At 37.9% G+C, this 22,242-nt stretch overlaps 2 protein-coding genes and 1 long non-coding RNA gene across 5 annotated transcripts; 2 read left to right on the top strand and 1 right to left on the bottom strand.

Annotated features, from left to right (window-relative positions):
- Positions 1-1,395: 1,395 nt before the first annotated feature.
- LOC149049593 (uncharacterized) lies at positions 1,396-7,478 on the bottom strand. 2 transcript variants are annotated; one of them, XR_016183870.1, is made up of 4 exons: positions 7,345-7,478; positions 5,498-5,602; positions 2,780-2,953; positions 2,380-2,495 (listed from the first exon to the last, which is right to left on the bottom strand). It is a non-coding gene; the product is annotated as an uncharacterized LOC149049593 (long non-coding RNA). The 2 variants fall into 2 exon arrangements; XR_016183869.1 differs by having other exon boundaries at positions 1,396-2,953.
- LOC113674612 (peroxidasin homolog) lies at positions 7,162-14,059 on the top strand. Of its 2 annotated transcripts, none has more exons than XM_089197138.1 (7): positions 7,162-7,196; positions 10,627-10,789; positions 10,914-11,237; positions 11,739-12,053; positions 12,527-13,015; positions 13,446-13,579; positions 13,804-14,059. In XM_089197138.1, the coding sequence occupies exons 2-7, from the start codon at positions 10,669-10,671 to the stop codon at positions 13,861-13,863; spliced, it is 1,443 nt and encodes a 480-aa protein (XP_089053264.1). In that variant the 5' UTR covers positions 7,162-7,196; positions 10,627-10,668; the 3' UTR covers positions 13,864-14,059. The 2 variants fall into 2 exon arrangements, with proteins under 2 accessions (XP_089053264.1, XP_089053263.1); XM_089197137.1 differs by lacking the exon at positions 7,162-7,196 and adding an exon at positions 9,414-9,540.
- A 4,627-nt stretch (positions 14,060-18,686) lies between these two features.
- Positions 18,687-22,058, top strand: LOC113674599 (ficolin-1). The gene is made up of 3 exons (XM_089197133.1): positions 18,687-18,912; positions 19,213-19,596; positions 20,547-22,058. The coding sequence occupies exons 1-3, from the start codon at positions 18,831-18,833 to the stop codon at positions 20,840-20,842; spliced, it is 762 nt and encodes a 253-aa protein (XP_089053259.1). The 5' UTR covers positions 18,687-18,830; the 3' UTR covers positions 20,843-22,058.
- The last annotated feature ends 184 nt before the right edge of the window (positions 22,059-22,242 follow it).

The raw sequence follows: 22,242 nt of genomic DNA, 5'->3' as shown, positions 1-22,242 counted from the left end.
TTCGTTAGCCCTTCGTTAGCCCTTCGTCATTTGCTCTGGCGAAGTACTCACCCTCAAAACGTCATCTTTGAAACTCTCAAGTCAACGGAGGCCAACTTACGTTCTCAACTCAGTTGGTAATACTAAATTGCCTTATCAAGATTACAACCAACCGAATAAGTGCAAACAACGGACAGAAAAGTCAAGCTAATTATTTCTTACAACAGACAGTGTAACCAAGCTAATTATTTCTTACAACTGACAGAGTATTATGATAACAACCAATCGAATAAGTCAATACCAACTTCTTACTAACCGAGCGTGAGGGCTGTACTAAGGACTACTGGTCATAGGTTGGCAAGTAGTTTGTTAGCTTTCGTGAACGAAACTACACGGCTTATAACCGTTTCCGTGCCATATGATAAAACAAGCTGGTGGAGTGATGTCTACATTTTAGCAACTATAAAGTATAAACTAGCTAATTTTTGCAGCTGACTAAAACAAAGTGTGTACAGCTGACAGAGAAAAATTTCCAAGTGACTGTATAAGTCTGCGCAACAAACCAGATGGTATTTCAATAACGGCAAGTTGCGGAGTGATATTGAGAGAAAGATATGAGAGAAACTGACCGAGTGATGTTCACATTTGACCGCACAAGTGTAAACGAATGGCTGAGTTACTTCATTCCAGACTTCTGCCCTTAAGGCATAAAAAACGGTCATTGATGTCAGGATTAGACTCTTGATCTCTTTAGGCTACTTCCCATATAACCTTTGGGAGTATTTTTTCCCGTTAAGCAAGAAAGCAACGAAAGATGAGCCGAGCCTAAGATGTCATCATTCTTGCGGACTAAATAATGAAACATTCCGGATATGATAAGCTAAGTCATTAAGTATTGTTCGAGCCCACACTCCGGTTCCTCCTCTAGAAAAAACGGCGGAAATCATAACGAAAGTGAAACACGCGAATCACCAAGCCATGCAACATAAATTGGTTTTTTTGTATGTTTGTTTGTGTTTGTTGTTTTTTTCAAGAAAATAAAACTAAGATATATTTAGCGGGAGAAATTATCCAGCTTCTTGTTGGGCTGTTTTGATGTTTAAAAGTCCCGGAAGTCGACCACTGTCATAAAGAACTTCCCATAATGTTCTCCATCTCTTGTGGACCTTTTTATGTCTTTAATTGAATTACGAGCACTTTAAGGGTTTTAATTCACTTCCGTTTTGTAGTCGGGTCAAATTAATTTATCCCGGCAAATTAACAGACAGTAACAACACATTTGCACGCAGTAGTCCCAACCTGATATGTGTAATGGTTTTGATAAATGACACAATTTTGTCTGAAGTCTGCGTTCGACTCTGCACAACTTTTCTTTTGATCTAAAGATGGCTACAAAAGCCGATAAGTAGTAGGGTCTTTAATAAAGAATACCTTTATTTCCTCTTTCTGATCTTTAGTATTTCATGTAAATTCTCTACGAAAAACGTAATCTTGGCGTGGGTAGCACTTTGATGAACTTAATAGCACACTTAAGAAAATATGTTTACTCATGCGCTCAAGGATGATGTTCATAAAAAGAAAGAGTGAAGCAGTTGCTACATATTTATGAATTGTAGGTCTAGTTTATGTGTGAGGAAACGACCTTGGAAAAAAATTCCCAACTTGTATAGAGTGTTATCATGTTCTTAAATTTACTTTTGCACCAAATTAATAGTACAGTTGTGAAATACACATCTGGAAAAATTCTCTATTCCATTAGTACAGTAATCTGGTAAAGGCAAATTAGACAATACATCATCTGAAACTGAAATCTGTTTTTCTCGTATGCTAATTTCTAACGTTCACGAAAGCATAATTGTTATGAACTCTCTTGACACACGCTTTTCCAAGAATGTTTTTGAAGCCGTTCAAAAAACTCGCAGCACGTGTTTTATCGGGTCAAAAACCCGATAAAACACTCCTGCTCGTTTTTTAAACATTACATAACCGACAATGCACAACTTCTTGGTTATGGTCAGAGTTTCAAACGCTAATTGATTGTAGGGATCAAATTGAGATAAATTTTTCTCGTGAGATGTTTCATTCTTCCTAACGGTAATTCGCGAAAGCCACTGCCCCAAATTCTGCTCCACCTAAGCGCGTCGCCCACGGAAAGGTGTGTGGTCGACCCAGACAATTCTGAATACTCTTTCACTGAGTTGTGATGTTTACTAAGTTCGTACACCCCCAAAAATAGCTTTTGCAGCAATGGCCTAAATAGCTAATCAATTCCAAACCAGACTATAAATGAGGGTGTATCTTCAGTCTGTCACTGTTTCATATTATAACCTTTAGTTGCTTAAAGCAAGAGAGAGCTTCACAGAGTTTCTAATTGGCTGTTCGGGCCAATATTGTTGGTGATTCTAATCTCATCTTCAGCGTGTACATGTAAGTAAGATTAGCTTCTTACACCATGGTGATGAAGAGCTAAATTACCACTCGTTCGAATTCTCTGCATCAATTTCATCAGTTGCAGGCTGTGTAGACAAATCATACATATGCGAGGTTGTGCACTAAAACTAAGGCAAATCAAAATTGACTCAAAGACAATCGTCACACAGAGGCATAGGATGTGGTCGACGGAAGTCAGATTCCTTTCTCATCTACGATCCTCGGCTTTGTTATTTCCATTCTGCTCATTTTCGTGCAACTTTGTTGACGAAACTTTCGTATTTTTATTCAACAGTTAAAAATTGTGCTGAGCTGCACAGATCTGGTCAGAGAATCAATGGTATTTATACAATCAAACCTGACAACTCACAAGCCTTTGATGTATACTGTGACCAGACAACAGACGGTGGAGGCTGGACAGTGTTCCAGAGAAGACTAACTGGTTCCGTTGATTTCAACCGCAGTTGGGCTGACTACAAACATGGTTTTGGAAGTTTCCTCGATGGTGAATTTTGGCTTGGACTGGATAAGATCCTCCGGCTGACTAAAAAGAGGAAAAACAACAGGCTTAAAGCGGATCTGGGGATTGATTCTAAAACAATTGTTTACGCTGAATATAAATGGTTTGGAATTGCGAGCGAAACGGCTAAGTACCAGCTGAACATTAGCAATTTGGCAAATAAGTCAGTAAAAGCAATAATTAATGACAAGTAGCTTCGTTGCGTGACAATAAATGAAACAGTGAAGCAAAAGGATACGACTTTCTGGGGAAAAAGAAAATGATTGTAGTACCTATCAGTCGACAGACAAAACGATTAAGATCTCTAACTCTCGGGACTTGACTGGTTTTCCCGGTCTTGAAATCAAAGCCAGAGGGTAAAGAAGATGAATTTGGTCCATCGAGTATCAACAAAATGATTACACTGAAGAGCTCAGTTATAGCCGTCGTTACTATCGAAGTAAGCCTCATATGAGCTTTTTAACAATAAATCACTTCGACTATTTTTTCTTGTATTCGTTTTCGTCTAGACTAAGCACTTTGTGAGCATATTACCGCATGTATATGTGCGTGTTACACTAATGAATAGATTTCGTGTAGTATGTCCTTTAACGAGTCCCTGACTCAGCAAAGGATCTGAAAATCTGACCTGTAATGCAAGTATTAAAGCTCAATGTCGCAATGCTTAGATTCACGTTTTTCTTTTCCCTTTTTTTTTTCACACTTATCTTCTCGAGATTAAAAAATCTTTTTTCCCATTTTTTTTTTTCATCGTGACAAAAATTGCGCAAAAGTTTCAAATAATTTATGAGTGGATCTTACTTTTTCAACAGATGCGACTGTCAGTGATTCTCTCCGTGATCATAATGGCTCAAAGTTTAGAACCTGGGATCAAAAGCATTCCATCTGTCCTGAAAAAGTAGGGGAAAGCTTGTGGTTCCCGGAAGACTGTGCTATTCGTTCAAATCTAAACGGAATTTATGAAAGCAAAGAAAACGGAAAAATTCATTAGGGAAAATTAGATCTTGACGATCCTACTCGCACTCCCAAAACATCAGAAATGAAAATCAGACCTGCAGGCTTCAAACGGCGAGAAGAGAGGCGGACAAAACGAGGAACAATGAAAGAAAGGGTGTGATGGTGAAAGAGCGCGTTCACATATTTCCTGAGAGAACACTGATTTGTTCTGAACTTCTCATGTATATCAAGGAATTTACGCTTTTGATTGAAGGACTACTGTTGATCTCGCTAAATTTCTTTGCACTCAGTTTTCTTCTGTTATTGCATGCCTAGGGTAAAACGTTATTTGTCAATTCTGGATTACAGAGATGAGGTCGATTCAGAGCATTTCAGTAAGTTATAACATTCTTTTTAATCAACAAGTGTGGCTGTCGTTGGTATTTAAGAATTCCCAACACTGAAAACACAATGACGATAATCAAATGAGAGAAAACTATTTGTAGAAATATTTGAAGCCGAAATGCGAACGAAACGGCTAAGTACCCGTAAATAAAGCATACAACAAAAGGAATTTATGGATACGACTGAACAGGAATGATTAATTGGAGATATTTAGATCCTAAAGATGTTACCCGCGCTTCCAGAACATCAGAAATGAAAATCAGACCAGTGAAATTTTCTTTGAGCTTTCGAAATGAACTTTTCGACCCTATGACTTGATTAAGACACCTGATCGACCAGAAAAGCAAATGGCATACGGTGAAGAAAGTGGCGGATAAAACCAGGACCAAAGGTGCGAACAATCGATTAAAGCGAAAATGAAGTTCACGCAATTTATACAAGAAAATAAGATAATTCGGAGTTAGGGTGAACTGAGCAGTTAAGGCGTAATATTAGACAATGCACCAAAGGTGGAGAAATTAATAGGGAATACTGTATTTGACCATTATTGGTGAAATATCTTAGTTCCACAGTAAATTGTGTGAACCCAAGAATAACTTTCTGATCGTGTAAACTGGTCGTCCGGGCAAGAGTAATCCAGAGAAGACTGTCATCATCATTGTTATCAGAGTCGATTGACTTTGATGAGGACTTCCGCCTATTTTGTCGAATTATCAGTCATTACTAATGTGTCACTCTGAAAATGGTTGTTAGATGGTTATCAAATGGTTATTTGATCGCCTAAGAGAGTTCCCTCTTTCGACAGAACGACATTATTAATAAAGAACAGACAGAAATATTTATCTGTCTTGTCACGGAGTTAGGACCAAGAAAACATCTCCGAGTCCCTAAGAGGGATCGAAACTCACACCTACAGATTCTATGCTCCGAAGCTCTACCATTGAGCCACGTAGACTCAATGGTGACCGAGGCCATCACGTGAACCAATAATTCCCAAATGTTCCAAGCTTGTGACATTTCTCCAAACAATCACTTTCGGGTCGGATAATGTGATGATAAAATCATTGTTTGTTGACATCTATAAGCTTACTTGTCAACCAACGGTCAAAATACCCTTTTACGGTGAGAAAGGCTTTCTCGGTAAGCACAAAGGGCCAAGAAGCAAAAACCGTGAAAAGGTTTCGATTGTCAGACTAAGAAATTTGGTAAATGATCAACGATACTTACCGCTGAAGGAAACGGAAACGAAGCGGAAGCGATGAGCAGTCAATCGTGTCTATTTCAAGATATGCAATTCCACGGCTGGAATGTAATGGGTCTTGACTAAGCATTCTACAAGAACTATTTTGTTACGAAGCATTTATAAAGAACCAAGGAAGTTAGGCGAGTGTCTTCTCGAGCTTAGCTCGAAAACTATTAACTCCCTCTAAATCTTATATGAAACATTGCCAAATATCTGATGAGATAGCCTCTCGAGCATAGAGTTATGGAGCCAGAGATTTCAACCCTTTGAAATATAAAGGGGAAGGTTGGACACGAGCAAGAAAGAATCGTGCTAAAAATACTTTTAGTGAAGCAGAAAAAACTTTTATTCGTCAGTGGAAAGGGAAAAAAACAAAACAAAACAAAAGCAATCAAAGGGCTCTTGGAGCCAGCTCATTCATATCATGGCTTAAGTTTATATTGATTTCTTGGACTTCCTGAATATAGGTACAGTGGAATTCAGTTTATGTGATTTTTTAAGACTTATAGAATAAATTTCTTTTATTTTGGGGTCAGTTGTGTGATAAGAAAATGTGTGCATTCTTCGCAATGGGAATTGGAAAAAAGCCGTTGTGCCGTTCTTTCCATGTGAGTTTTTGAGCTTCATCGAAATTAATTTTGACTTTCACTATGTGGGGGCGGGGAGTAACACGCGAGACTATTTCCCTTCACGGTCCACAATGCAACTTCCGTCTACGGAAAACAACTTCCATCGACAATCGACAACTTCCGCCAACATCTGCTTCACCATAATATCTCATTCATAACTTCCAGCATGAATGAGCTAAAAAGGAAGAGCATTGGGGAAAACGATCCCCGGAAACGGGAGCTTTTCGTCCAAACGGAAAGGTTGGAATCAGAGTGTTGAATTCCAATTAAGGAGATTTGCGTCTTTCACTACTTTTTAATGTCCAGTCCTTACGGAGAGAGGAGAAATAGCGCTATATATATATCTTAGAAAAAAATATACGTCTTCGAAATCATAAGAACTCTACCTCAAGCGTGCAAAGAGTGGGTTGATTCTCAGCCCACATGACACATATGCTCCGGACTTATGTTTGCTTATTTTGATAAGCTGAACGAGTTCCGAGAATGCCAGAGCAAAAATTGCATTACATCTTAACTTGCCTGATTATTGACGAGCTAATTTTTATTGTCCTCTCCTAACTTATATTTTAACACAACACGTGACGCTTTCATGAATTACTAGTTTGCTTCTTCTCGAGACGTGAGCTTGGGCTGCCTGTGTAGATAGAGGACTGTCATTGATCTTTCTCTAGTCACTTCGTCATCGTTCTGTTAATTTTAGTTTAAATTAAAAATATGACCAGTCCCACATAGTCACCTTTTCTCCAGACTACCTTGCAATGTGTTATTTGAAGGCTAATTCGCCCAACATTTTTAAGGAAAAGTTATGATTTGGAATTGATAAACAAGACAGGAGCGTTGAGTCACGATGTGCGTGGTAGATTTGCGGCTGGAAAGGGTGGCTAATGTTTCAATTACCGGATTTAACATAGTAATCCTTGACAAAAAAACCGAAATTATCAGAGCGTTCGACTCCCACGTCTCGAAATATGATACTTTTCGTAGGTTGGAGTATAAAACCAGTAATTCAAGGCAGCTTCAACGGTACTTTCCCGGAACTCGAAGGACAGTCAAGGTAAGTGCCCGGCTCACACGCGGCAATTGATCATAAGTTTCATATCTCTTTACACTAACCCTGAATCCCACTCTACAGAGCTGAACAAAATCTTTCCTCTAAAACTTATTCTAAGCTTTGTTCGCTCTGAGAATTCGTCAGTTCTTACCTGGTTCGTATTTTGTTTCTAAGTCTGTGGTATGAGACCTAACATGGAATCATAAGAATTAACATGGTGGCATGCCGCGCATCTTTTAGTCTGGTTTGCGTTGTTTACCAAGTATTTGACAACGAAAAAGAAAATTGGGGTCCGTGTTTTTCTGAACATTAATGCACTTATCAGGCACTTGGCGTGACATACCTTTCCATAAATGGGTATTTTAATGGACGATTAAGACGTCTCAATCTGTTGAGTAAGAACGAGAAGATGAAAAAGAAAATCGCCGTCGAAGCTTATTAATGGACGATCAAGACGTCTTAATCTGTTGAGTAAGAACGAGAAGATGAAAGAAGAAAATCGCCGTCGAAGCTAATTACAAACCGACAAGGGCGACAATACCCGTCAAAACTACATTTGGGTTTACTGAGGTTCACTTGATAGCCAGTCAGCTTTTTCTTTAGGGCTTTTTACAGCAGATATTCCCTACGCTAATGATTGTCAAAGTTGTAGTTTTTTGCTGTTTTCTTTTGATGATATTCTGCTGAGTGTTTCTGGAAGACTAGCTACCACAATAAGCAAGTTAACAAAAGTCACGGTGTAGGATTTCTTAAACTCCTACTGCTGCCAGTACAAAAGCTAAATTCATGTACAATTAGCGCCCAAACTTGTCTGTGTTTCTAGACTACATAGGCTGTCCAAAGCTTATTTCTCAATTGACACAGAGTAAATGTTAACTCGAAAAATCAAAAATAGAACAAGAAGATATAAAAAACATCGGTAATGTAGCTGCATGGTATTCTTAAAAAAGAAAGGTATCAAACTGAGCGAATATAATCTGTTTACTATAATCAACTTAGCTCACCATAATCATGTTATTAGAGTCAACTAAGTTTGACACTCTTCCGATTCTGTTTTTTTTTTTTCTTTTTTCGTCGTCATTGTTTTTTTGGTTTTCTTTTGTTCTTTACTTTTTTAAAAAAAATTTCAACGATTTGACCGTTATTGCGTTCTCCGGGCGTCAGTAATTATTCTCAACCACTTATGTTAAAAAAAGAGATCATGATCATGACGCTGACATTTCACTATTTTAAGAGGACATTACGGTTGGTTTATGGTAAGATTTTGGTAACTTACTTAAAAATCATATTTAATCAACAATTCAATCAAATCACCTCAAACTTGGCAAGAGGTACACCCAAGCAACTGCCTACAACATGACATTTTTTGAGTAAACATATTTTAACAAGTTACTGTGAAGGGCTATTCTGAGGGTCAAAGTGGGCTCCCCCCCCCTCCACTTTTTTGTCATTTCCTTTTAAAATAATCACCTAATTTTTGGTATGATAAAGCATTATCAAATGGGCTGCAACCTTATTGAGAACTATTCCCTTTTGACTATTTTGGTTGTCAGGGTAACCAATTAGATTTTGCAAAAGACAAATTACTTATAAAATCAGTTGTATTTCAGAAAAATAAATTTTACTCAATTACATTGCAGATAATTACAAAAACAATCTTTGTACCAAATTTGGTGTCAGTAGCTGAAATACTCTTCAAGAAATTTGAGGGGCCGATAAAATTACCCCGAAAAAAGCTATTTTCGGAAAAATGCAATTAAAACTTCAGTTATTTCTAAATGTCATTAGTAAGACAAAAGACTCCCTAAAATGGCCTTTTGTACATCACAGCACACCTACTTGAAGGTATGCTTAGGTTCTTTGGTTCTCTCTCTTTTAACCCACTCTGCAGAGCTGTGTTTTGTCAAAGTCTCCAGCTTCAAATTATGCCTTCCACAGGTTAAACACAGGTCTTCTTCTCTCTGCTAAGCTTGTCTTCGTGCAAGTCTACATTGTTTGTGTCTTTCTTGAGCTCTGTGCTATGCTTGCTGAATTCTTCCACTGTTTCTTTGTCTTACTTCCTTCTACCTGTGCCTACACAGTTCTTTTGTAGCTGTTTGCTTCTTTCCTCTTGGAAGGCTTGACTAAGGGTGTCTTCATGGCTGGCATATTGTACACCTCACAAAATTTGTCAACTTCTTCTCTCCCATTCCCACTCTCAAATGCAGCAAACTCCATTCTTCTGTTCACATCTTTTCCTTGAAGAGCTCTAAGATAACATCATCTTGAGGGTGGCTACCAGTTGCAAGAAACTCAGAGTGCCCCAACCACTGCACTTGACATAAAGTGAGCTACCAATTCCAAACTGGTAACAGGAACTCTTCAATATCTGTATTTGGCCTAGTAGATCCATAAAGACAATCAACGCTTTTATTAATAAAGGGATATAACTGTAGTAATTTTGGTCCAGCATTGATCCAGAAAAACAGCTTTTATATCTTAGTTCAAAGGCCTTAAAATTTAACTCACGTAACTCTTGACTAAATTACGTGGAGTTTATTCGTAAATTCTTTTCACAAATTTAAGAAGACTGTTCATTGAAACAAGTCTGTATCCTTTCGGCAGGCGCCAGATGATCTTCAATACGTTCATTCGAGGAGCTTTCATCGTCGTTTGGCTGTATTTTCCGTTTGGAAGCAGATTCTGCGAGGGGCAGAATTTGGTTGTGTCCTCGTGTACCGGTACACAAAGGAACGAAACATTAACGAACTGCGTCACAACTCCATGTATGGATATGAAAACAATAGGAATTCCCCTGTGTACCGGTACACCAGGACATCCCCCAGACCCCAGAATTTGCTCGCTGACATCATCATCTTCTCAAACGAAGGTGACCTCTACAGCTCGCGTTTCTTTCTTTCTCTTCTGCGCTACTTCCTGCTTCTGGGTTCCTTTAAAACCTTTCTTTCTTTTTAAAGCATAATTCCTTAAAAGAGACTGTTTTTTCCCCAACTTTTGGCACGGTTTACGGGCAAGAAGACAAGATGGACACTCACACTCGATCTGTGAAGATTGAGTGCTTTGTAACCGGGCTTCATATTGGTGGAAATTTTAACTTAAGAATGTGGGGCTGGACTTAAGGGTCTCAGGATCGAATGGACTTAGTTTTGGTACCATTTTGGAGAAATGAAACGTGCCAAAACGATTGGATTACCCGTGGTTGTCATGGCAACCAAAAACAAGCAACGTACTGGCCTTCAAAGGGGCTGTTTTCAGCGGTGCATGAATAAAAAAGCTAAAAAAACATATATTATCTGAAACATTATCTGAGAATCGTTAATTTAAGAGGAAATAAAAAAAAGTGAAATTTTCAATTTTTATTCATAATCCAACCGCTATGCCCCCTTAAGAATGCTACGTTTTTTCTTTATTACGCGAGCAATCTTCCTTACAGGCTATTTGAACAAGACTCACATTTACTCGCCAACGTGTACTGATGGGAATCAATACTTGGCCGGATGATGCCTCTAAACCTTTTCTGGTGGTCCTTATAGTGACGAGCGGTCTCTTGAATCTCCCTCAAGCCGCGGGCATGAACTGCAACACTAAACTGACTAGTAAGTAGCGGAGGTATTTTGAGTTTTTCTCGAACTGGCAATCTATCTTTTTAAGTTCAGAATGGCCCCTAACAAATTCTCTATGTAACATATGTTTTATGGACTATCTTTCTCCCTCCTTCAGTAATACCTGATGTAGAGATTTCCATAAATCCACCAAGGCAAGAATTATCCGTAGGTACAGCGGTAAACCTGACCTGTACGGCGCAGCCCAGAAGTATTGATGCAGGATATTACGATCGATGGACCGAGTATATTCAGTGGTACGATCCACAGGACAAGCCAGCTGGATACAGATGTGTACAGGGTAGACACATGGTGTTAAAACATAGATGCACATTAATGATCGAAAAACTGACGGCAGATCAACTTGGAAGCTACACGTGTGAAGCAGGAAATGGTTATCGTGCCCACTGCAGGAGAGAATCAGTCGAAATTCGTCCTGAAGGTAAACAACAAAGCAGGAAAAAGATACATGAAAAATATTTGAATAAGACGGGTCGAGTAAAACAAAGATAGAAAAGAAACAACTCCGTCAACAGTCCATCATGTCATGTCAACATGAGATTTTTATTATTAGCTGTCAGTTTCTTAGTTGTTATTAAAAATTACCTTCTCCTCTACCCTTGGGTTGGTCTCTCTAAGCCACAAAATTTTAATTCTTATATTAACGGAATATTGTAAAAAAAATATATGGCTACATAAAATCTGATGGAAAATAACTCAAGAGGACATTTTCGCTCTTGATCTCAGTGTCTGATGACTAAATGTCTGACCTTTTCTGACGTATTATGCAAGCTGTTGACGATACAACAGAACGAGTGATAGAGGGTCTAGATGCCTACCTTCACTTCAACCAACCCTTAAAAACCTTCAATGCCACTTTTCTTTAAGTATTTTTGTTCTCACAAAAATAAACTTTAACGACTGTCTCACTTTTGTTCTGCAGGAGGCCAAAACTTTCAAATTATTGAATATCCAAAGAACCAAAGTGCTTTTATCGATTCCAGCGTAACTTTCAATTGCACTGCCACCGGTCATCCCAGGCCAACCATCTCTTGGGTGAAGGACGATGATCCATATGCTTTACGAACCAACCCAAGGGTAGAGGAGAAGGTTATTTTGTTAGACAACAAAACCGTTCGCAGTCAGCTCTTGTTAAAAGGAACTAAGATGGAAGACATTGGCAAATACAACTGCGTGGCTAATAACAGCGCTGGAGAAAGTGTATCAAGAGAGTCTTCCTTATTGACAGAGGATTTAGGTAAGAGGCATTCATTTTTTGCGCCCGAAAATGACAATTTATTCTTAAAAACTGTGCAGATAATTTATCCGAAAAGCTTTGTAACTATGTCTCGTCAAAAGGAAGGTTATGAAACAAAATTACCTTCAACCTGAAGTGACGAACAGAATATTAGTATGGTGAGATGGAAAAAAAATCACCTTACAAAGTGAAAAGAAAAGAGAAAAAATTGAAGAGGAAGGCAAAAAAGGACGTGGAAGGGAAATTTAATGACAGCAACAACTTATGATCCTTCCTGTTTTAAAATATGAGAAATAACTGTTGATTTGTCACTTGCCAAGTACCTTTGGAAATAGGTAGGACTCGTTTCCAGCTTTTTAATTGCCTTAAGCCACTCCTTAGGCGTGTCTTCCTTCCTTCTAGTCTATTTGCAAGAGAGTTTGCGAAGCTGCAGCTATCATAGCAACAATAATTGCCTCACTGTCATTCCTCAGACCTCCAACCTATTCAAAATGAGGAAGATCCCACGAACCAAAGCGCTGTTGTCAGTTTTACTGTAACTTTAATCTGCACCGCCAAGATTCATCCCAAGCCAAGCATCTCACGTGAAGGGGGCAATGATCGGCATTCAACGCAATCCACCCCAGGGACCAACTTCCACCCATCAGGCACTCAAACTGTAACTCAAGTTGTTGAAGATCGGTGGAATCTAAGTGTTGTCATCGGTTCTGACGTTACTTTGAATTGTATTACCACTGGTCATCCTCAGTCAACCGTCAGGTGGATCAAGAACAAAAATTCATATGATGTCCAATCTACTTCAAAGACAATGATCACTCGAGATCGACGTGACCAAACCACTCATTACCAACTGTTTATAGAAAAAGTGAAGAAGGAGGATGGGGGCAAATATCAGTGTGCTGCAAGTAACATAGCAGGGGAAAAAGCATCAATCGAGGTCAACTTACATGTCAATGATTTAGGTAATAAAATCATGGATTTAGCTTTTGTGCGATTTAGCTTTTGTGCCTTCTGTATTTAAACTAATGTTTCGACACAGACATCAACATTCTACAAAGTTTGATCAAATAGATGCATTAAGAGTAAGTACAAAAGAAAAATAGGCTCAATTCTGACAGCAACGTCGATAGTCTCAAGCACTTCTAGAGTCTGTCTTAATTATGTTCATTGTGTCTGACCATCATGGTTACTTCCCTACATAAACTAATATCTAATAACTCTCTGTTCCTGTGAAAACTTATCAAATTGCTAGAAGGACGTCCCCTGTGCCTGAGATGGGCAGAATTTCCTGATTAGTAGGTGGTGATTTAAAGAGAGCTGAAAAGAAGTAAAGTAATTGAATTTTTGTAGAATTGATAGCTTTGTTATAAGCAGATTATTTTCCTTTTCCAGATCTGAAATCTGAATCACGAACACTGGGAAGAAGGACTGGATTGTCAATTTTTCAGCTGACTGCGATCGCTTTCGTGGTATCTGCATCTGTTTTTGCAGTTGGTGCATTTTTGTGGGATCGACGTCTTTTAAAGGTATTTTCAAAAACTCTGATTCCCCATTTATATGAAAAGGGCTCGTCACGCAATTTGATGCTCCAGCCCCTGAAAGTCTATTGGCTTCAAACAGAAATAACTGTAATTACACATAATTAGATGACGCTTTTTGCTTCCTTTAGTAAGCATGTGCCTTTAACCATCTAAATCACTGCTAGTCTCTTTGACTTTTTATTTAACTACTTCCTATTTGCCTCTCATAGATCAGCAAGTCGATATCCATGAGCCTCCTCCGAAAGTCAGAGAGACAATCATTGGTCTAATTGTACTGGCAAGCGAGGGGTGCGGCTACCGCCTCTCTGTTAGGAGAAAGAAAAGGAAATCCAGTCTGGCACGAATAAAACAGCTCTGCATATAGTTATAGGAAGACGACCAGAAGCGTTTGAAGCGTTAGTTTTTACAACCCACTAAATCAAATGAGTCACACAAATGACAGAATAAATTTTGCAAACGACCAAATCAGTGCGTTACGCCTTTGACCCCTAAGAGTGACTTGCATCTTAATTCTCCTCACAACATCATCTGTCTGAATCACAGATGACCTTAGCCCTAAGCATTTTATTGGGAGATAAATGGAGAACAATATGGGAAATGTGCTGACAGATGTTAACGAGAAAAGGTTTAAACTGGTTGGGTATCATGTTTACAAGCGACCGAAAAAGTCTGTACAACTTACAGTGTATCATGTATAGGGGGTAAGTTTCTAAAGAAACTGTGGTGCTGCGTCGCTGGGAGAATAAAACAAGGTAATTTTGTATTACCAGCTGAGTTGGTAACGTAAATTGGCCACTGCAAAGAGTTTTAAAGCTAACGCTTCGAGCGTAAGCCTTCTGTTAGCCCTCCGTTAGCCCTTCGTTTGCCCTTCGTCATTTGCTCTGGCGAAGTACTTACCCTCGAAACGTCATCTTTGAAACTCTCAAGTCAACGGTTGCCAACTTACGTTCTCAACTCAGTTGGTAATACTAAATTGCCTTCTCAAGATTATAACCGACCGAATAAGTTCGCATAACGGACAGAAAAAACATACTAATTATTTCTTACAACAGAAAGAGTAACCAAGCTAATTATTTCAATTGACAAAGTACTATGATAACAACCGACCCAGTAAGTGAATAGCAACTTCTTACTAACCGAGGGCCGTGCTAAGGAATGTTGGTTATAGGTAAGTAAGTAGTTTGTTAGCTTTCGTGACCAAAAATACACGGCTTATGACCGTTCCCGTGCCATGTGATAAAACAAGCTACTGGAGTGGTGTCTTACATTTTATCAAATATAAAGTATAAACTAACTAATTTTTGCAGCTGACTAAAAAAGTGAGTACGGTTGACAGAGTAAAATTTCTAAGTGACTGTTTAAGTCCCCATAACCAACCAGGTGATATTTCAATAACGCCAAGTTTCGGAGTGATGTTTATTTTAGTGATGTTCACAGTTGACCGAACAAGTAAACAAGTGACTGAGATATATCTTATAGAGACCCACAAAGGGTTATTAAAAAATGTAGGATCTCTTTGTATGTCAAGCATCGATTTTACTAAGACTGCGAAAGGAAGAAAATAAAGTGGAGAACGTTTAGTCTTTAGTAACAACCATGATAAGAGCGATATCATTCTGCATTCTGCATTCTAGACGCAGTTGCTTCATATTTATGAATTGTTGGTCTTCTTATGTGAGAAAAAACGACCACGGAAAAAAATTCTCAAGTTGTAGGAAGTGTTATCATGGAACGAAAAATGGAGCAATTATTACTGCCCTTATTATCCTTGTGTGTGTGTGTTTTTTGTTTTTGTTTTTTTGTTTTTTTGGTCAGAAAGAAGTAACATTTTTAACTCGTGAATTGCGCAAGAGCGAGTTGTAGATATGATGTAGAGAATGGCACTCACTCGCTCGCTCGCTCGCTCGCTCGATTGGTCGATTCCTGTAAACTTTTTTTTAGGTTTTAGGCTTTTGAGTGCATTTGATAGTTTTTGGCGAGCAATAAACAAACGAAATGGCGACCTTTGTTGCTAAGAATAGTGGTGGGGTGAAAAAGAAGCCAATTTTAATCTTAAAAGAGTTTTTTTTTTTCGTTTTAGTTTCAACAAGCGGCGCCAGCAACTGGCAGGCATGCAAGGATTCACACTGAAATAACAGAACAACCTTCGTTTTTCATAAAATTGTAATTTACAATTCTTGAACTTGAAAACAATCCGAAGATTCATTGAAAATATCAATTACTGCGAAGTGCTCGGAGTTTACAGATGTTCAAAAGCTTTTTCTGTTATGGCATGAGATCGAGGACAAAATCGATCATTACGTTTCGTATCGTGTGTTTTTCCTGTGTGAAGCAACAAAAGATGCCGGCGACTGACGAAATTACAAGTTAACACGAAAATCAAATAACACCTAACCAAACAATTTTAGCTACCGATTTTCAGTGAATTTTTAAAGAACAATTTTCTTTTTAAGTTTTAAGACAATTTGAAGATTCAAAATAAATATTACGTACTAAAATGCGAAAGTTATAGACCACAAAATTGATAAATAGGCCTGAAATTAAATTCTATCTTTTTCTTGATTACACGTTGCCTAGCACGTGACTAAAATCTACCCAGGCGGAGATCCAAAATGACGGTGGCAGTCTTGGCTTAGTTATATCACTCAAAACTAGTTCCCGTTTGTCTTATTCGATAAAGAGGGAATCATTAATGTTTTCATTAAGACAGTATTGCCTTGATTTTGTAATATTTACAATGATAGACAATAAATTTCACTTTTCGCCCACATTTACTTCCAACCTTTTCTTTTGAACCAGAAACGAAAACGATATACGTTTAAAACACGACATCATCCACCCTTGTCAAATGTAATAGCATGATCATTTCAATTGTAATGCCTTCTTATCCCAACGTTACTTTGTTTCTTTGCTACGTTAGCGAACACTGAACTACTGCTCGTACTCTAGATATGACAATCAACCACAAAATTCCCTAAACCAGATAACATTAAACATAATCCAAAAAATCATGTGTCAATTCACGAGTATGCTTTGGACCCTAAACTCTTCAGTCGAGGTATCAGAATAACAATGTAGCTGATTAAGTATCTTTCTAGCAATTAGAAAAGTATTTAGCTATTAAAAAGAATTAACACCCGCGTTAAGCATAACTCTGGAAAGTTCAACATAACAAAACTCCTGGCGGCGGCTTATTCATCTTTGTTAATCTTAAGTGATTACAAGAAATTATAAAACTGAGATAACTTTATTCCCAGGACCCAGTTTATTATCCCTTTGTAATTATTAATGTCAAATTATCTAGCAGAGGAAATGATGTGGGAGAACTCAATGATAACAACTATTAGTAATTATTAAATACCAGTAATATGTATCTTTTTCAATGTAGCACAGCATAGGTATTCGATTATCAGCACAACAGTCAACAAGAGAACTTTCTTGTGACTTTTAATACGAAATATTCCACAACAAGTGTGGCTGTCTTTGGTATTCAAGATTTCCCAACATCAACGCAATGACGATAATCAAATGAGAGAAAACTATTTGTAGCTAATTTTTGCAGCTGACTAAAAAAAGTACGTACAGCTGACTGAGTAAAATTTCTAATTAAAAGACTGTATAAGTCCCTATAAACAACCAGGTGATATTTCAATAACGCCAAGTTGCGGAGTGATGTTTATTTATGACGCAAATTGACTTAGTGATGTTCACAGTTGACCGAACAAGTGTAAACAAGTGACTGAGATATATCTACTTAAGACCACCAAAGGGTTATTAAAAAAAAAGTATTTAAAGGATTTAGCTATTAAAAAGAATTAACACCCGCGTTAAGCATAACCTTGGAAAGTTCGACATCACAAAACTCCTGGCGGCGGCTTACTCATCTTTGTTAATCTTAAGTGATTACAAGAAATTATAAAACTGAGATAATTTTATCCCCATGACCTAGTTTATAATCCCTCGGTAACAATTAATGTCAAGTTATATAGCAGAGGAAATGATGTGGGAGAACTCAATAACAATAACTACTAGTAATTATTAAATACCAGTAATGTTTATCTTTTTCAATGTAGCACAGCATAGGTATTCGATTATCAGCACAACAGTCAACAAGAGAACTTTCTTGTGACTTTTAATACGAAATATTCCACAACAAGTGTGACTGTCCTTGGTATTCAAGATTTCCCAACATCAACGCAATGACGATAATCAAATGAGAGAAAACTATTTGTAGCTAATTTTTGCAGCTGACTAAAAAAAGTACGTACAGCTGACTGGGTAAAATTTCTAATTAAGTGACTGTATAAGTCCCCATAAACAACCAGGTGATATTTCAATAACGCCAAGTTGCGGAGTGATGTTTTTTTATGACGCAAATTGACTTAGTGATGTTCACAGTTGACCGAACAAGTGTAAACAAGTGACTGAGATATATCTACTTAAGACCACCAAAGGGTTATTAAAAAAAAAAGTATTTAAAAGATTTAGCTATTAAAAAGAATTAACACCCGCGTTAAGCATAACCTTGGAAAGTTCGACATCACAAAACTCCTGGCGGCGGCTTACTCATCTTTGTTAATCTTAAGCGATTACAAGAAATTATAAAACTGAGATAATTTTATCCCCATGACCCAGTTTATAATCCCTCGGTAGCAATTAATGTCAAGTTATCTAGCAGAAGAAATGACATGGGAGAACTCAATGACAATAACTACTAGTAATTATTAAATACTAGTAATGTTTGTCTTTTTCAATATAGCACAGCATAGGTATTCGATTATCAGCCCAACAGTCAACAAGAGAACTTTCTAGTGACTTTTAATTAGAAATATTCTTCCGACAATGTGCAACTTCTTGGTTATGGTCACTGCTTCAATTAGTTTCAAACGCTAATTGATTGTAGGGATCAAGTTGAGATCAATTTTGCTCGTAAGATGTTTCATTCATCCTGCCGGTAATGCGTAAAAGACACTGATTTTGATTGACAAATTTTACCCCACCGCAAGAACTCTGGCTTAAGCGCATCGCTCACGGTAAGGTGTATGGTCGATCCAGACAATCCTTGATACTCTTTTACTAAGTTTTGACGTTTGACACCCCCAAAAATAGCTTTTGATGCAATGGCCTAAATATGTTCCAAACCAGACTATAAATGACGGTGTTTCTTCAGTCTGTCCCTCTTACATATTATAACCTTTAGTTGCTTAAAGCAAGAGAGAGCTTCACATTATATAAGATGAATTCCCTTTTCAGAGTTTCTTATTGGCTGTTCGGGGCAATACTGTTGGTGATTCTAATCTCAGCTTCAGCGCGTACATGTAAGTAAGATTTCCTTCTTACACCATTGTGATGACAAGCTAAATTACCACTCGTTCAATTTTCTCTGTATCAATTTCATCAATTACAGGCTGCGTAGGCAAATCATACATGTGCGAGGTTGCGCACTAACACTAAGGCTAAATCAAAATTTACTCAAAGACAGTCGTCACAGAGAGGCATAGGATGTGGTCGACGAAAGTCAGATTCCTTTCTCATCTACGATCCTCGGCTTTTTTATTTTCATTCTGCTCATTTACGTGCAACTTTGTTGACGAAACTTTCGTATTTTTCTTCAACAGTTAAAAATTGTGCTGAGCTGCACAGATCTGGTCAGAGAATCAGTGGTATTTATACAATCAAACCTGACAACTCAGAAGCCTTTGATGTATATTGTGATCAGACAACAGACGGTGGAGGCTGGACAGTGTTCCAGAGAAGACTAAATGGTTCCGTCGATTTCAACCGCAGTTGGTCTCACTACAAACATGGTTTTGGAAGTTTCCTCGATGGTGAATTTTGGCTTGGACTGGAAAAGGTCCACCGGCTGACTCAAGAGAAGAAAAACAACAGGCTTAGAGTGGATCTGGGGGTCGATTCTAAAAACATCGTTTACGCTGAATATAAATGGTTTGGAATTGCGAACGAAGCGGATAAGTACCGGCTGAACATTGGCAATTTGACAAGTAAGTCAATAAATACAGTAAATGGTTTGAACCCGGGGGTAACATGTACCAGTGTGGTTTGATCGTCCGGGTGACTGTAGTCCTGAGAAGGACTGTTGTCGGTAGTGGTGACTGACGTTTCGACAACCTGAGCGGAAGTCATCATCAGAGTCAAGTGAAAGGTTGTTGTCAGTCGAATATACTTACACAAACACACAAACACACAAACCGGACTAAGTACATTCGACTGACAACAACCTTTCACTTGACTCTGATGATGACTTCCGCTCAGGTTGTCGAAACGTCAGTCACCACTACCGACAACAGTCCTTCTCAGGACTACACTCACCCGGACGATCAAACCACACTAATATAAGTCAATAAAAGCAATAATTAATGACAGGTAGCTTCGTTGCGTCACAATTAATGAAACAGTCAAGCAAAAGCATACAATTTTCTGGAGGAAAAGAAAAATAAAATGATTGTAGCACCTTTCAGTTTTCCCGGTCTTGGAATCAAAGCCAGAGGATAGAGAAGATGAATTTGGTCCATCGAGTATCAACAAAACGACTACGAGAGCTCAGTTATAGCCATCGCTATTATCGAACTTAGCTTCATATGAACTTTTTAACAATACATCACCTCGATTATTTTTTCTTGTAAACGTTTTTATCTAGACTAAGTACTTTGTGAGCATATTACCGCATGGATATGTGCTGTTACATTAATGAATAGATTTCGTGTAGTATGTCCTTTAACGAGTCCCTGACTAAGCAAAGGGTCTGAAAATCTGATCTCTAATGCAAGTATTAAAGCTCAATGTAGCAGTGCTCAGATTCACGTTTTTCTTTTCCTTCCCTACTCATCTTCTCGAGATTAAAAAAATCTTTTTTTCCCATTCTATTTTCATCGTGACAAAAATTGAGCTGAAGTTTCAAAGAATTTATGAGTGGATATTAATTTTTTAACAGAAGCGACTGTCCATGATTCTCTCAGTGCTCATAATGGCTCAAATTTTAGCACTTGGAATCAAAAGCATTACAACTGGATGTCATGTCCCCGACAAGTAAGAGGAAGCTGGTGGTTCCCGGAAGACTGTCATTTTATTTCAAATCTAAACGGAATTTATGGATGGAAAGAAGACGCAATTTATGGAGGCAAAGAAGGCGCAAAGATTCATTGGGGAGAATTTGATCGTAAAGATCCTAATCGCGCTCCCATAACATCAGAGATGAAAATCAGACCTGCAAACTTCAAACGGCGATAAGAGAGGCGGACGAAACGAGGAACAAAGGTGGCATGCAACTTTAGAATATAAGTCGACTTACATACTCGTAAATAATGTTCCTGGCATAAATGATGTTCACGGCGCCAGAAGAAGAAGGTGATTCGGAGTAAGGGTGTGGGTGGGGAAGCGCTGAAAACAAGAGTAATGAGTAATGAGAGCGATCCAACAATTTCCTCTTTATTTGACTATTGTTAATGAAATCTCAAGGATCTTAAGTAAATTGTGTGAACCCAAGAGTAACATTTGATCTTGTAATCTGGTCGTTAGGGTTGGAGTAGTCCTGAGAAGGACTGTCACCATCATTAGAGTCTCGTGTGTATTCGTAAACTGATATTCAGTTTACAAATCGTGTAAGGTAGGGTTTATGTTTTCCGACTGTTCCATCTCCAAGATAGGGTAAAAAGAAAATTTGTCTCCATCACAAAATCACTACATCTTTAAAATCAAAGAAGATCCAAGAAGCATTTGGGAAATAGTTTAATTTGACACCAAATTCTTACACCCTAAATGATAAGAAATGTATGGTAGATGGTGCAGAGAATTGATATCTAAATCTCGTGGGTTAGAGGGTTGGCCGAGGCGAGAGATGCTACAAGCGATCTCCGAAAGTAGGATGATCCTCCCTTTAGATTTATCCAATTTTAACTAGTCACGGGGGGGTAGTCTTATTATTACATCATGTCTGTTAAAAAATAACCCACTATGAAAGGGTCTGAAGCGTTAAAAAAGAAATTGTGGCCGATAGGGGTAAAAATTGAAAAATTTTGATTGCTAGTCGTAAAAAAGTTAATCCTTAAATTTTTTTTCTTGATGGATACAGAAAGAATTTAACCGTTAGCTGCAAAATGGCCAAAATTTTAACCGTTAGTTAGCTGTAAAAGCCATCACCCCATTAAGATCCTTATAAGCTGTTTTTTATCATCAGTTCAATTAAGTCAAAGTATTGAAATTCAACTATTGTTGGAAGAAAGGTTAGTTTTTAAAACTTCTGCTTAACTTCGTAAGGAAACTGATATCCAAGTTCTACCTTGTACACAGTATTTTCTAAGTTCTTTTCTCTCTCTGTGATGAACCGTCCGGAAATAGGATCACAACAGTAATGGCTGCTTCAGGATTAGATCGAAGATTCATTTTAGTCGCATGGAAAAATTAGTTCATAAATGAACTTAAATAATAAAAAAAAAAAGTCATATGTCAGGCTGGTTTTCTTTAAGTGTTGATTGGGATGAATGAGACCAACAGGCCCATTTATACTGAAATAATTTTCCTGGTTAGCAAATTTTTATGTTTCACGAGTACAATTTTTGCAGTTTTCCTCCAGGTAGCAGAATATTAAACAAAAACTACACTGGAAAACATTTTCATCTTGTCTTCTTCTT

This window comes from Pocillopora damicornis, chromosome 2 (assembly GCF_964200805.1).
Source record: "Pocillopora damicornis chromosome 2, jaPocDami1.2, whole genome shotgun sequence".
Taxonomy (NCBI): domain Eukaryota; kingdom Metazoa; phylum Cnidaria; class Anthozoa; order Scleractinia; family Pocilloporidae; genus Pocillopora; species Pocillopora damicornis.
This window is presented reverse-complemented; position numbering and strand designations above follow the sequence as displayed.